The sequence below is a fragment of the Sus scrofa genome, chromosome 15 (assembly GCF_054392235.1).
Source record: "Sus scrofa isolate SSC_HxYL_T2T_F1_AM1 chromosome 15, Sscrofa_HxYL_maternal_Yorkshire_Landrace_v2.0, whole genome shotgun sequence".
Lineage (NCBI taxonomy): Eukaryota > Metazoa > Chordata > Mammalia > Artiodactyla > Suidae > Sus > Sus scrofa.
In genome coordinates this window covers 94,412,911-94,429,757 of record NC_139397.1, presented here as the reverse complement: position 1 = coordinate 94,429,757, position 16,847 = coordinate 94,412,911, and the positions used below count along the sequence as shown (strand labels likewise).

General features: G+C 34.6%; 1 protein-coding gene across 2 annotated transcripts in view; it reads left to right on the top strand.

The window, feature by feature from the left end:
* Positions 1-15,922, top strand: part of OLA1 (Obg like ATPase 1) — a 175,463-nt gene extending 159,541 nt beyond the window's left edge. For both annotated transcript variants that reach the window (XM_021076152.2, XM_084999553.1), the window contains exons 8-11: positions 8,903-9,043; positions 9,732-9,828; positions 11,870-11,992; positions 15,406-15,922. In XM_021076152.2, coding sequence (XP_020931811.2) covers positions 8,903-9,043; positions 9,732-9,828; positions 11,870-11,992; positions 15,406-15,507 — 463 coding nt within the window. In that variant the 3' untranslated portion in view covers positions 15,508-15,922. The remainder of the gene's footprint in view (positions 1-8,902; positions 9,044-9,731; positions 9,829-11,869; positions 11,993-15,405) is intronic.
* The last annotated feature ends 925 nt before the right edge of the window (positions 15,923-16,847 follow it).

The window sequence follows — 16,847 nt, the reverse complement described above, 5'->3', positions numbered from 1 at the left end:
CATTCTCAGTGAACTTTGGTTCTGACTTGAGTTGTAGTAGTTCCAGCCACACATTTACTTTGGGAATGAAAATAACCCCACTGTATTATAACTTTTTTTCCTTGTATAGCCTGACCTGAATTAGCTTTACTTCCCCCATGTTCTGTTAGTATGATTTTTCACTTCACCATTCTAGTAAGCATGCATACCTCCAACTGTCAAGTCAGCTATAGCTTACTAATCTACGGTTGACTCTGGCAGAAGAGACAGGTAGCTGGGGTCTGTAAGAATCATGTGTACTCTGAGTATTTATTTACCTAATCTATTTTAGATTAATGTTCAGCTTAATTCATTCCTACTCATTAACCCACCGAACGTTATTGTGCCAGGCACTATTGTAAGTGGTACTGGGAATATTGCAGTGAACAAAATATTCAAAAAATTTCTTGTCCCAATAACTGGTTAATTGGATTCACCAATGCTGGGTGAAAGACAATTAACATTAAGAACAGGAGTTCCCATCGTGGCTCAGTGGTTAGCGAATCCGACTGGGAACCATGAGGTTGTGGATTCGATCCCCAGCCTTGCGCAGTGGGTTAAGGATCCAGGCGTTGCTGTGAACTGTGGTGTAGGTCGCAGATGCAGCTCCGATTAGTCCTCTAGCCTGGCATCCTCCATATGCCATGGGTGCAGGCCTAAAAAGACAAAAAAAAAAAAAAAAAAAAAAAAGAACATACTAAGTGCTGTGAAGAAGAATAAATCCAGGTGAGGGAATAGAGAGTGAGAGTAAGTAGAAAAGGAAGGAGGGGCTTTTTTTTTTTTTTTTAAGAAGGTGAAAAATAACATTTACGCAGAAATCTGAAGTGCCTAAAGATTTCAGCACTTGTTCACTTCCTGGCATATTCCATAAAATGGTAGAGTTTGCCATCTGAAAGGTAGCATTCAATCACTGAACTTTAGAGTTGTTAAAAACATTAGAACTCTTTCTTCTGATGCAGAAGTCCAGCGTATAATAATGATGCAACTCTGATTGAAATGCAAAAGTGGAGGGTCCAGAACCTTCTTTCTCCCTTGCTCTTTCCACTCTTTTTCTTCCTAGAACCATGGGAACTCTTACAGGGAACCCAGAATAGGTTGAAAATTACTTATCAGCTTGCAGATGGGCAAACTAAAGCTAAGAGAACTTAAATGCTACCTGTAGTCGCTCAGCCAGTTATTAGCCAGAGCACTTTGCACCTTGTTACCCACTGAGAAAATGTTTGAGCACCCACCGTATGCCAGTGCTGTGCTCGGAGAGTTCTGGGATAGATCAGGGAACAAAGACAAGCCCCTGACCTCAAAAAGTTTTTATTATAGTGGGAGGAAATAAACCAAAAAATAGTCAATTTTATAGTATGGTATGGAGTGTGGTAATACCATCCATCCATATTGAAGGTACTCAGGGAGAGCTCTACAGGAGCTGGTTTCTTAAAGAATAAATTGGAGGAGTTCCTGGTGGCTCAGCGGGTTAAGGATCCAGCATTGTCACTGCTATGGCACAGCTTCAATCCTGGCTTGGAAACTTCCACATGCCCCAAGTGTGGCCAAAAAACAATAATAATAATAAATTGGAGTTAGACCAGTTAAGAAGAGCTGCAGTTACTATGATTTATTCAAAGTAATTAGGATGCACCCTGATGTTTTCCTCCTGTTTATTCACTGCAAGATAATTTTTATAATGGAGTCTTTTTGCTGAACATAGACAGTGTCTCCATATAGTTGTTAAATGTCCATCACACATAGACTAATTGCATGTATTATCTTTTCTTTTTAAGCATGTTCAGAATTGAAGAAATCCTAGAGTCATGGGTGAACCCAAAGTGTTGGGATAAGTATATCCCAATTTTTCTAATTTACTTTTAAGGTCTATCATAACACCTATCATTTCAATTTCCTCGTAATAGTCCAGTAACTACTAGAGTTTAAAAGCTTATTAATCCTTGAAACGGAAGTTCTGAAGCCCGGTTTTTATTTATTTGCTGCAAAAGGAATTCTATTTCCCTGGAATTTATTTCCTTATGTACAAATATGCGTGCACATGCACGCATGCGCACGTGCACACACAAAAATGCCATTTTAAATAGTGACTACAAAATGAATGAGGTTTTTTCAGATAGTGAGGTCCTTATAGGGAACAATTTGTGGTAATATCCCTTTCACTTGATATGAATTCATATTTCACAGAGTCCTCACTGCTGGATCATTTCTTATCATTTGAATCTAGATTCCAGGGATAACTTACTACAGATGTTTTCCAGATATTGAGGCTTATTAAAATAAGAGAAGCATAATTATATCTTTAAAGTAAGAAACTGTTGACCATAGTAATTCTGTCTAAAATAATTATTTTTACTCTGAATCTAAAACTTCTTTGACATTGCAGGGGATTCAGAGCAAACTGTTTTCCTTATACTTCCTAAAACTCTAGCGACTTTTTTCCTCTTTTGATTTTGAACCTGGGAGATGTAAGCAAGAAATTTTCTATTATTCTCACTTCTCTCATATTAATGGGATAGGTAGTCAGCATCTGCTTGGTTATCAATTGGTCTGCAGAATTATTACAGATGTTTTCATGTTTTCAGTTAATGTGCTTTCATTTTCAAAATCTTTTATTCAGTACTTCTTGTTTAAATGCATATGAAATGCCTGAGGAACTTGTTAAAACGAAGATTCTAAGATTCCGCTTTTCTAAGAAGCACCCAAGTGATGAAACCACAACTTAAGGAGCATAATTTAATTGCTGTTCTATATAGTTCTATAAAGCCAAACAAGAACATTGGAACTTGAAGTCTATTACATAGATTAAAGATGGGGTTCTATTTATTGCTTTTTAAAAAATTTTTTTAAAGCTTTGCACCTGTGGTATATGGAAGTTCCCAGGCTAAGGGTCAAATTGTAGCTGCAGCTGCTGTCCTACATCTCAGCCACAGCAACGTGGGATCCAAGTCATGTCTGCTACCTAAACCACAGCTCGTGGCAACACCAGGTCCTTAACCCACTAAGCGAGGCTAGGGATCGAACACCCATCCTCATGTATACGAGCAGAGTTCATAACATGCTGAGCCACAACGGGAACTCTGGGTAGGAATCTCTTTAAAGAAGAGGGATTAGATTTCCAGATACTAATCAATTATACTAGAATTTTTTTGATATTTCTTCTATTTTTCCCCCACTCACTTCCTTAAAAACTCTCTTCTAATAACTTTATTCAAACAAATAATTTTAAAGAGTTGGGGGACCTGCTATATAGCACAGGGACCCCTCCTCAATATTCTGTGATTATCTATATGGGAAAAGAATCTGAAAAAGAATGGATATATATATATATATATATATATATAACTGAATCACTTTGCTGTATAGCAGTAATTATCACAACATTGAAAATCAACTATACTTCAATAAAACTTGAAAAATGAAAATAAAAAAAGAAGGCCAAATAAGTAAAGAATAAATAAATCCAAAAAATAAAATATAAAACATAAATATATATAATAAATATGTAGGGAGTTCCTGTCATGGCACATCGGAAACGAATCTGATTAGGAACCATGAGATTGCAGGTTCAATCCCTGGCCTCGCTCAGTGGGTTAAGGATCTGGCATTGACGTGAGCTGTGGTGTAGATCGCAGATGCAGCTTGGATCTGACATTGCTGTGGCTGTGGCATAGGCCTGCAGCTGTAGCTCCAGTTTGGCCACTAGTCTGGGAACCTCCATATGCTGTGGGTGCAGCCCTAAAAAGCAAAATAAATAAATAAATGAATAGATAGATAGATAGATAAAAATAAGGTGTAATAGAGATCTATTTCAGGGGTTTAAGTTGCAAGAATTTAGTTTTTTGGAGTTCCCGTCATGACTCAGTAGTAAAGAACTCAACTAGTATCCACAAGGACGCAGGTTCAGTCTCTGACCTTGCTCAGTGGGTTAAGGATCCGGCGTTGCTGTGAGCTGTGATATAGGTTGCAGACATGGCTTGGATCCTGCATTGCTGTGGCTGTGGTGCAGGCTTGCTGCTACAGCTCTGATTCAACCCCTAGCCTAATTGTATACCACAGGTGCAGTCCTAAAAAGACCCAAAAAAAATTAAATAAATAAATAAAAACAAAGAATTTAATTTTATACAGAATATCATATGCAGGTTGCTTTCTTTCCCATTATAAATGTAAGTATTGTTTTATGAAATCAGTCTAAGTTTGGATATGTATATGAAAATAATGTCTGCGCACCATATGTTTGAATCAGATGTAAAATTTATTTCTTCTTGGTCAAAAAAAAGTTTGAAAGCTTTTGTATTAGGACACAATAAAATGGAGGATTTAACTTTAGTTTGGAGAGCTTCCAGTTAAGAGGGTAGACTGAGCCAATACAGGAAGCTCCCTTCTTGTTTCTCATGTATAGAAACACCCGAGGAAATAACCAGGGAAGATAGTATTGACGGTGATGTGGTATTTTTAAACCCAGCAGGACTTGAAAGTAAGAAAAGGGATTCTCTGGGTGCCAAAAACAAACAGGAAACTCAGTGATAGTGGAAAGTGAGTTTGTCAGTGTATGGCCCTTGGAGAAACCTGGCCTTAAATGGTTTAGAGGCCTTAATGTCCGTGTAGGAATAAGACTCAGGACACAGGCCTCAGGCTATAGGTGCTGGAATGAGGCTCATTCATAAAGCCTAGAAAGAGCTTTCCATGATCTGATAATAGAAGACACCCCTCCCCCAACTCCCGCCCCTTCTGGAAAAGGAAGGAAACTCTTACTCTTAGGAAATCAGAGTCTGGGACTGTGCTATAAGAAGGGGATCTTAATTTGCATTACCTATAACCTAGTGCAAAGACACTAAGCCTCAAAATGATCCAGAGCCCAAGACCCTCCATAGGTCTTTCTCTAGAAGAAACAACCACAGAGCTACCACATCGATAATCAGCTAGTCAATCACAGACTCTCTTGGAACATAAAGTCTCCTGACAGATGACCGCATATCCAAGAACAACACAGCATGTACACAGGAACCAGCTGTTTTGAGAGGTCAATAGCAGGTGACAAATGGTGGGAGGGCAGAATTACACAAAAGAAACTCAAAATAATTAGAGTAGTCTGAAAGGGACTTGTAAGTTAATCTTTTTAAAATATTGAAAAGGAATGAGAATTCATTAAACAAGAGTAAATTGTTACCAAAAAAGAACAGGTAGATTTGAAAGAGAAACAAATACAATTTTTAGAAATAAAATTAGTGTCTGGGTAGAGAAGTACAAACCATGTAAATTAACACTAGGAAAATCAAATTACGGAATCTGACTGAATAAGAAGGTTAGGTTATAAGACCAAAGGTAAATTTGGGACTTAGTCTTTTAGGAATCTAATACTAATTTAATATTAAAGATCCCATTCTGCCAAAGACTCTTAAATCACAACCTGCCAGTGTATCTCAAACTTCACCCTTTTAGCCTTAAAACTTATTGTCCCTGCTTTGTCCACTTGCTATAGAATCATTACTGGGAAGAAAAATACGACTAATGGCAGTTCCTCTTTCCATTTGTCCTGCATAAGACTTTGAGGAAATTAGTGTGGCTCTGGCTTTGTGCAGTTTTCTGTTCACATAAATTTGTAGAATGAATACTGTGAAAGTCTTTACAATGGAACTCCAGTACTGTACTGTCTTTTTACCGTTTTTTCTCCCCTTCTATAATTTAATACTCCATGATGATGTCATTATCATTATAATTTTGGTCACTAACAGTTGGATAGTTTTCTTTATTTTATTTTGTTTTTTTTATGTCTGCACCCGTGGCCTATGTACATTCCTGGGCCAGGGATTGAATCTGATCCCGCAGCTGAGACCTATGTCTTAGCTGCAGCAATGCCGAATCCATTAACCAACTGCTCCAGGCTGGGGGCACTGGGAATCAAACCTGCCCCTCTGCAGCAACCTGAGCTGCCACATTCAGATTCTTAACCCTCTGTGCCACAGCGGGAACTCCTGGATAGTTTTCTTTAAACATTTGCTGACATTTGTATATGGAGATTATTATTCAGTCACTTTGACAGAATGGACTTGAAAGTGTTTTTCCCGTAGTGGTACTAAGCTCAACTTTGATTTTCCATATCCCTCATGTGCCAATAGCTCACCTTTTTGAGATGACTGACTATAGTTTGGGGTATGATTTGTAGCAATAGAATAGACGTTTTTCTGCAAGAGGGAACTGGTCCCAATGGGGTTCAAACTTGTGATCTTGTCCTCATTATCACACTTTTGTAACCATCAGACCTAATAGATATGTTGTATGTATTTCAGTCTGTAATCTTGAAATTGAGTCATATTTTTAATTAGCCAAGGCTTATTTCAAATATGTAATTAGCAATCACTTTGGGACATTTCTTACTTTTGTTTAATAGTAAAAGTAACAAAAGTAAAGCAGATAGCCAAAGAATCTAACTCACTTTTCATCTTCCCTGTGTTTTCTATGACAGTGAAAGTCACAAAAGTGAAGCTTGCAGGCAAAGACCTAACTCACTTTACGGAGAGTGCTACGGTACCTTTTTCTTTTAGTGAGGCTGTAGCAGGTCTGATGTCAGTCACTTTAGAGACCTTTAGACCTCAGTGCTCATTTATCGCTAAAACGTACCAGCTCTGCTTCTGCATTATGAAGATCATCTGTCAACACTTTGAGATATTCTCCTTTGTTATTAAGCTTGTGATGCTCTACACTGTCAGGTTTTTTGCCAATTATAGTTAAGGTACAATGGTGTATTCACCAGATCAAAGTCTCACATTGGCGGTAGAGGAATGATTTGTAAGTCTTTATTCATCTGAATTGTACAATAGAACACCTGAGGAATGCAAATAATCCCTCTGAGGAATCTGCAGGAAAGGCTGTTAAAATGACAGAGTAAAACTATTGTTATTCTGAATTGATGTTTTAGCCAGAGTAGTTATTTCTTATCTTGTTGTCTGATAACAATTCTAGTTTTATTAGTTATGTTGACCATACTTATGAAACCAAATGTGTGTGATCTTTTTATGTCATTTTTAAGCCTTCTACATGGGCTTGTTTTATTTTACTTTCATTGAATCTATGTATGGTATGTGATTTTTTTTAACTACATATCTGATTCTGATTTATATAGTAAATGTATGTTACTGAAACATTGATGATTACATCTTAATACACAGTTTTGTTTGAATAGTGAAAATAACTATAGAAATTATATAAAAATAACTTAGAATCTCATAATGTTATTATAGGCAGAATATCGATTTAAATTTTCACTTTTTGCTTTAACCTTTTCTTCATAATTTTGAACAAGAAAATAATTGGTTTGAATTCCCTATTTTAAAATACATATAACTTTATTCCAAAATAAATCTTGGGGATTGGTCCATTATTTTTAACATGTGACCAAAAGGGAAAAAAAATTATGAAGATCAGAAACCACTGATAATATTTTAAATATTAAGTAAGTAAATTTCAGATTAGCCTTGTATTACAAACATGTATGAACTGTTGTGTGATTTTTTTTTTCATTCCTTTATCCCATCCTAAATTCTACTCAGTGGGCCGTATTCTCAATTTTCTAATGATTCTCATCCCTGCTATTTTTCTTTGATAAATGCGTGTTGGTGAATTTGTGGTTTAGTTCTTGTGTTTCTTATCCACTGTAGTGACACTTGCATTGTTTATTTAAGGATTCTTGCCTTATTAGTTTTTTGCAATGATAGCTATTAAAACCTTGGTCCTAACATGAGAGGCAGTAGAACTATGTAAGACTATGATAAGCATTCAGCTATGAAATCTGTATTCAGTTTTGTACTAAGGTCTATTCCAGAATCATGGGCATAGATGCTATGATTACCCAAGAGCGAAAATTAATCGTAGTAACTGCTGTTAATATTTGTCTACTATATGCCAAGCTTTACTTTTCTAGGTTCTTTCTACCTACAGTATAATATGTACTATTATTATCTCCATAGATGAGGAAACTGAGGCTTAGAAAGATTTAGTAACCAGCCCAGGAATAAAAAGCTAGCAAAGAGGTAGGATTGGAACCTGCCTAACATATCCACTATACTTATTTCATTTATGTTCTAACTACCAGTTGGCTAAGTACTCTATGCTTTGGAAAAAAAAAAAAAATCACTCAATAATGTCTTTTCAGGTAACTCTTGGTATCAATTTCCTAACTGATTTGGCTTTCCAAACCCTTTGCTATAAAAGGAATATTTTCTTTGTAGTTCTATTACGCATGAGCCTACAAAAGTGAGATTCATCAGAACAGTGTGTACACAATTAACTAGATTTGTAAATCTTTATTTCTGGACATGTTTGTGTTTGTTTGGGTTTTTTTGTTTTGTTTTTGTTAGCAAAAATCTCTGCCAAAACCAGTGACAAATGTAATGTCTTGTTAGTTCAAGAAGGAACTGAATTGGGCATATAGATATCTGGGTGGAACAAATTATTTATTTGCCACAGCTCTTCAAAATTAGCTGACAGTTTTAGGTATGATACCTATACATATAGAACTTGGTGTTTTTTGCTTTTTAAAAATTTGCTTTGTAAAATATGGAAAATAAATCATAACATTGAGGTTTGCAAGGTCACAGGTGTTAATGCTGAATGAATTTACTATAACTTTAAAAAGTTTTAAAATATTTGTATAATAGTTCCTATAGATAATGTGTTAAAGTAAAACTAGATTACAGTAAAATATTATGGCGTATACCTGAAGCAGTTGCTGCCTGTTAATGCCTTGACCTTGGAAAGCTATACACAAAAAGATGGCATCATAAAACCGTGCAATTCTTATGAATATGTATGTGCTACTTGATAATAATGAATGTGGTACAGTCATGCATGCACTACAAGATAATGTTGTGCCCTTTTTTGTCTACAGGTTGATAAAAATTAAAGAGTGGGTGGACAAGTATGACCCAGGTGCCTTGGTCATTCCTTTTAGTGGGGCCTTGGAACTCAAGTTGCAAGAATTGAGTGCTGAGGAGAGACAGAAGTATCTGGAAGCGAACATGACACAAAGGTTAATTAGCATTCATTTTCCTTACACTTTATTATCAACTATTTCCTTGCAGTAATTTAATTGCTTGCGCTGATAGAATAATAAATGACAGAGTAATTACCATTATAAAGAGGGAATCTTCTCCTTTCTTTACCATGAGACAGAGTGAAAAGATTTATTTTAAATTAAGTTTTTAACTGTCATCTGTCATCTCCGTACAGTGTTTTAATTATAACATAGGTATTAGTTATGTATATTTTTGAGAGGGAATGATCGCCAAAACTCTTTCGTCATGTTCAGTGGGGGAGGGAAAGAATGAATCAGTTGCCTTAATTTTTTCTGAGTAACAGTAATATATTGTTTAAACATTGGATTTCAATCAAAGAATTTTGCATTCATGACCCATGTCCTGGAAATAATTGATATTGGAGGAAAATAATCATAGAATGGGTAGATCAAATTTTTCTCTTTTTTATAGTAAACAATTCAAAATGATATGTTCAAACTAGTACAATTAAAACCAATTACAGAAGGGATTTTTCAGGAATGGTGATATGCTTTCTAACCTCTTCGAGTGTATTATAAAAGATGAATGGTCATTTACTAATATCTCTAACATTTTCTGCTTGAAATGAATCATTTTAGCTCTGTACTTATCTCTGGCACAATCAACTTACATGTTGAGTGAATTTGTTTCATTTTATTTCAGTGCTTTGCCAAAGATCATTAAGGCTGGGTTTGCAGCACTCCAACTAGAATACTTTTTCACTGCAGGCCCAGATGAAGTGCGTGCATGGACCATCAGGGTAAGATTCATACTTATTCATCAGCTATATCCAGTTCCACACTATTGAATTCAGATTGATATCACTGACTTTGAAGTTTGTCATGGTGGCGGTTAGCTAGTCATTACAGATGAGGTTTTTGTCCAGGATAACTTTAATTATTTGTGAGCTGCTGAACAGTGAAAGTGGAGCGGCATTGATTGAGGCAGGTAACAATTGATTCTGCCTATTACATAGTCTGAATTTCTTCATCCTGTAGAATCTGTCTACCCTCCTCCTGTGGTCAGAGATAAGACGCACCAGTATTGTGCTTGCTTAATCTGTGTGACTGGGTTTGTCTGCAGTGAAATTGATGTTGCTTTTCATTTTGTATTCGCTAAGTTTGTTTGGGTTGCGGGTGGTTCTTTCCTCCTTTGCTTTGCTCGGATTACATTTTCAGCAATAAAAGCAATATGACATCATTATGCTCTTCATAGATACACAGTTGAGCTCAAAGAGCTAAACTCAATGTGTAATAATTCATGCCTTTTTTAGTTTGAATTCCTAGAAATAGTGTTTATTTTTGCAGTTTTATATATTCCATCTTCTTTAATATGATGTATGTTTTAAATATTGATGTATCACTGATTACAATGAGAAAGAATGACTAATTTATTCCCAGAGGACAATAGAAACTGAACTATAATAGCTTGCTTTTAAATGAAAATATAATATGGTAGTTACTATTGAAAAGTATTTTGAACTCTCTGTAGTCTAAAATAGTGTTACAGAATATAAAAATAATATCAGAACTTTTAGGAATAGTGTCTTATTCTTTTATTATGCTTTTTAATGTATGCTACATGATAAATTTTAGGGCTGCTTTGATTTCTGTGTTCACTGACTACCTTAATTTATTCTTACATTTATTTTGATTTAAGGTGGGTAGGAACATGGAGTCAGTTCAAGATAATGTTAAATGTGTTGTGTGAATGTGAGATTCACTTTTCTTTGATCTCTTCTTTCCTTTGTAAAAAAAAAAAAATGTTTGATTGACTTCTAAGTAAGGTCCTTTTATATAGACTTACAAAATAATGTCAAAGCAAATCTGAGCTGGTAAACAAATCACCAGGGTTTATTTTTACTTTGTATTTTAAGCCTTAAAACTTCCAAACTTAAGTATGTGCTGCAGAAAAGATAACATGTTCTAAGCTTTGAAAATGTGAGAGTCAGTTTATCTTAAGACTGATTGTAAGTATCCATGATTTAATGTGCTAAGATATTTAGTCAGGTAAGCATCAGTGAGTAGCCATATTAACCTAATACATCTTTTATTGTAAAAACTGTGCTTTATAGTGTCAGACTCCTTATCACTTTAACATGCTTTATTAAGCAGCCTTTAGGTCACTATTATTTCTCAAATTTCTTTCCATGGTTGTGTGTGTCTGGAATGTATGTCCTTGTAATTTAACACATGGGGTAATTATAAGACATTTCTCTTCCTATATCAACTTGAATTTTCCTGCATGATGGTTAGAGGGAGGGTATATTATGTAAAGTATTCAAAATTTTATTATTAAAATTTTATGAGAAATTCAGAATTATTTGCTGAAGATAGATTATATGATTTGTTGAAAATGCCTTTAAAATGTCCCTTTATGTATTGATTTTTATATGTTCTTTAGATGAACTGAAATTTTCAAGGCTTTTTATCTTTTTAAAAGCTTTGATAATTCAGCTTGAAAGCTACTTTAAAATCCTTATTTTTTTTCCACCATGAAGAATAGAAAATCGAATTGAAACCTACGCCAAAGACAGACCACTGCACCTAAATCGATAAATCTGTGGATGACTGTTAGGAAAAACAAAGCTATGCGTCTTTAATATCTACTGATCTGTCTGTGCTAATCTGCTGCACAGATAGTGCCCAGTGTTGAAAATGTTCTAATTGCATATCTGACATCTTAACTGATATTAAACTAAGTTTAAGTTGAACCCAACTGCACATCAGAGAAAAGAAACTCTGCGCTTACAATCAATCATCTTAAATGCAATTAGTTTTCTCTGGTCTTTCTTTTCAAAGAAAGGGACGAAGGCTCCTCAAGCTGCAGGAAAGATTCACACAGATTTTGAAAAAGGATTCATTATGGCTGAAGTAATGAAATACGAAGATTTTAAAGAGGAAGGTTCTGAAAATGCGGTCAAGGTAAGGAATTGTTTTCTAGTTTCACACTTTCAATTTTTGCTAATATAAGACATTCATGATTAAAATATATAACTGTCTTAAACTATGTGTCAGTGTTCATGTTACTATCGACTAAAGAGCTGTAGATGTTTACATGCTTTTAGATAATTTTTTTAAATGTGCAAATTGTCAGTAATTTTGTGGTGTTTTTCTAAAACTGAAAAAAAATTTAAAGCTGGCTTTAAATAGTTATAAATAATTTCAAAGGGTTTGTTCACTGATGGCCCATGAAAAAATATGCTTATTACATTTGAGTATCTGAAATAGTAGTATGTGTATGCTTATGATTAATTCAAGAAAAACAATATGAATTTAGTTCAGATAAAACCTGTTCTTGCTGAAACTTTATGGTTGTACCTTTTAAAAAAAAATAGATCTTTGGGAACTTGATTTGCTTTTTCAACACTAGAGGGCAGGTCCAAAATTGTGCTTTATTTTAGCTAATAAGTATAATTTGATTTTTGCATCCACTAATAGTGAAGCTATGTTATACATGAGTAGTAAATGATTTTTTTAAATGTAAATTCTGTTGCTAGCTTCATCTTGTTTGGCTTTATTAGGTTTACTTAGCAAAATCCAGTAAGTATGTCATCAGTTGATAGATAGGTCAGGTGATTAAACTGACATTGTGAGAACGCTTCTTTAACTTGTTGTTCAAAGTCTACAAGAGAAAATATTAAAGAATTTAAAGAGGTCTCTCTTGTATGTACTATTTTCATAATTTGAAAGGAATGCAGAAAAGTTTATTTCAAGTTTAGTTTATTGTCACTGTTTTCATTGGAAAAATCATACTGAATGACAGGACCGTAATAGAATTGTGGGAACCCCAGGAAGATGAGGGGAAAATCTTGGTGTAATGGGTTCAAAGTGGAATGAGAACCATTTCGTTTTCTGGGGGGATTTTTTTGTTTGTTTGTTTGTTTTAAAGGAGTGAAAGAAGTTAGAGTTTACAATTAAACCAAGTCATCAACTTTTTGATGGTGTCATCTGTGTCAATAGATATGCAAATGCAGTGTATAAGATTGAACTTTGTCAAGAACACTACTTAAACTTGAGAGATCTCAGATTCGTTTTCACCATGCTGCATCATGCTGGCATGTATTTTTTCCATAAAGATTAAAATAATGATATTTTTCTATTAGAATTCAGAACTCAAAAGTTTTTTTTATACTCTCATGGCATAAGCCTGTTTTACCAATCCTTAAGAGATGTCTGTGTTGTAATAAACTTCATAAATTGTGGATACTTCTTTATTAGTACAGAGAAATTTTGTAATATACAATAAAATAATATTGCCTGCTTGTAGAAATACTTAACACTAACTGGGAGCTTTTATACACATAAATTGGAAAAAAAATGACCTCTGGATTTTCAGCTTAGAATGCTATTAAGTAATTTATGTGTGCATGTTTTTAAATCTCCAAAAGTAACATTTAAAAATATGAACTCCAAACAAAATAAAGCATTTATAAATTACTTCATGCTCTTTTATTCAGCAAATACTTACTTGCATATTATCAAGTAGGTTTTAAGTCTGAGAGCAAGATTGTGTGTATATGTATCTATGTATATGTATTTCTAACACCACTGCAGCATAACTAATTTAATGCCAGTGCTGTGAACTATATACTGAATAGCTCTGTGTGGGCTTTGTAGTCTACAGGGATATCACATTATTAGCAATCATATCTGCTTAGGCAAAGCTGGCTTCTACAGATGGCTGCTTTCAAGTGCAAATGAACTGGTTAGACGTGTCTTGTTTAATACATACTCAAGATTCACAAATGGGTATTGATTTTTTTTTTCAACCAGTGTTTCTGATAGCAGTGGAAATGGATTAAATGGTCTCTAGAGAATTTAAAGGAACACTGTCACCTTTAATTAGTAGTAAACTTAAGTGATAACAAAGTATATAAACTTACATTAGTATGTCATGTCAGTATGTATTTGATTTAAATTGTCTATATAGTTTTATAACATCGGACTTTAGATTCTCAAAATAAGTAGCATGTATGGCCTTCCATACATTACAGCTCTACAAAAATCATGTGTGTGTGTGTGTGTGTGTGCGCACATGTGCACCTTTTTAAAAAATTAGCATCATTGTAATAGCACTTACTAATAGATGGTTTTATATGTGGTCTAGATAATTGAAATATGCTTTAGGACTCTGTGATCTGGTTTGTTGATTTTTAACCTCAGATGCATGATTTTTCTTAGTGTTGTTTCTGAGTAGTGTAATTGCACTTGCCTTTGAACATTCTTATCTGTGTCTTCAAAGGGAGGTGCTAATCTTGTTGGGCGAAGGTTTCGTGTTCTCAGTAAATTCCAACAGAAGGAAAATACTTTTGAGAATTTTTTCCAAAAGATCCTCAAGTCCTCATTGTTGAGTAGTCAGTGTGGGGTCATGTGGGACTGGGTTGGTTGGCTGCAGTGTTAAGTGAAGATGTGTACGTGTTGAAGAGCCTGTTCTGCTGAGGATGACATGTGTGGGCTATGCCACAGGGTGAACCTGGGTCTCAGTAACTGCCGCTTGTTTGTGTTAGAATTACCAGCAGATTGCTCAAGCCTTGATCTGCATGCCGGCAGGTGGAATCACTTGCCTTGCTGACTAATTTACAAGTGAAAAAAATAACTGTTTTGCATTTCCAACCTGTTAGAGTCTGCTTATAACCAGGGCCATCAGTCAGTAAACTTCTCCATGATGAATTCTAGTAGACACCACTGTGTATGGTCGTTGTCAAGACCAGATTAAAAATTACAAGGAAATAATTTAAAATCTGTACATTATAGGGTCACTTTATTGTACAGCAGAAATTGACAGAACATTGTAAATCAACTATAATAAAAAATTTTTATTTTAATTTAATTTTATTTTTTAAATAAAATAAAATGTGTACATGACAATTGATAATAATTTTCCTTGTAGCAAGCTGTCTTTTTGGCATTATCAGCATCACCAAAGGATTTCTTTAAGCAAATTGAGCTTTAACCTAGTTATATATCTTTTTTTCCTGCCTGATTTGATCTGTTTTGTTACAGTGACTTGCCGGATGTTTGCAGACACATCAGAAATGTACCATAAACAGCATGTAATGAAACTTAATGATATTGGTATAATTACATTTATGTACCAACAATTTAGTGGAGAATACATTATGATTATGTATGTATGGAAACCCTAGTGCTGCCCAAATCAGGAGTACTTTGCTTCTCTCCAAGTCTAGTTTTGAACTTGTATGCCTTCCTGTATATATATATTTTTTTCTTTAATATGACCCAAGATGTATAATATTTTTTACATGTGCTCTTACCATTTACCTTATATATTTAATTGTAAAATAACCCATTTCCTCTATATTTCCTACTTACAGGCTGCTGGAAAGTACAGACAACAAGGCAGAAATTATATCGTTGAAGATGGAGATATTATCTTCTTCAAATTTAATACACCTCAACAACCGAAGAAGAAATAAATTTTAGTTATTGCTCAGATAAATGTACAACGTCCAGAAGGCATATGCTTTTTTAAAAGAGAAAAATCAAAATTTCTGAAAACTGAATGGGGTAAAGTTGGGAATAGGAATCTTCTACAAACAGAATTATTTTTATTTGTTTTAAAATTAAAATACTGTGTACCTCCAATGAAATGCAAGTTCACTAAATGTGAACAGCTTTGCTTTTCACGTGATTAAGACCCTACTCCAAATTGTAGAAGCTTTTCAGGAACCATATTACTCTCATGATACTTCATTAATCTCCATCATGTATACCAAGCCTGACACATTTGACAGTGAGGACAATGTGGCTTGCTCCTTTTTGAATCTACAGATAATGCATGTTTTACAGTACTCCAGATGTCTACACTCAATAAAACATTTGACAAAACCAGCCTTGGTGTGTTTGGGGATGTCTGTATTGACTGACTGTGGTGTGCTGAATGCGATACGGCACCTGGCAGTTGCTGATTACAGAATTTTAAGGCGTGTGTATGACACAGTAACTGGCGTGTGGGGCAGCTGCAATTGTATCTTAAAAGTGAGTCTTTCATGGGAATCAGAAGAATGGTATACCAGGGATTTGTCTCTTGTCTCAAGAAAGTTAATTAATTTGTAGATGGACATTTATTGAAAGATGATAGCAATGATATTACAAAGGATATGACATAGGTGACTGTGACCGAAAATAACAATAATAATAATAATGCCGAAGAAAAATTATTTAAAAATTAGAGGATACTGTTGTTGTTCTGATCATATTGAAGATAATGTTCATTTTTTTTTAAATTGAAGGATTTCGTTGTTGTTCTGATCATATTGAAGATAGTGTTCATTTTTTATCATTCCTTTGAAATTAGGAAATTATTCTGAAAACTAACCCATTTATATCTGGTGGGTTATATTTTTGTTTCAGTAGTGAGTGTAAAAAGTTCACTACTAAAAAGACTAGACCTTGAAATTTATAAAATTTTTAAAATATTTACTCTTAAAATATTTTAAGACCAGTTGAAATTTTAGTATTTATATAGGTTAAGTGTGCAGCCCTAAAAAGTAAATACATAAATAAAATTGTGGCAGAAAATTCTGAAAGAAAATAATGACAGATTTGTTATCTGGAGATCATTTACCAGTTAGCCTTCTTCTCTTATGAGGACAGGCTTAGGGGTTCCATTTTCCTTGAGCCCTGTCTTTCTCTCCCAGTTAACACTCCTACAAGACTGCCCTTGTCCCCATTCTTGGCCCTGTTGTGCTCCTCTGTGGTCAGAGGACCATTTTAGTGGAGTGCAAACTCCCACCTAGGCCAGCCCTTGCCTCTG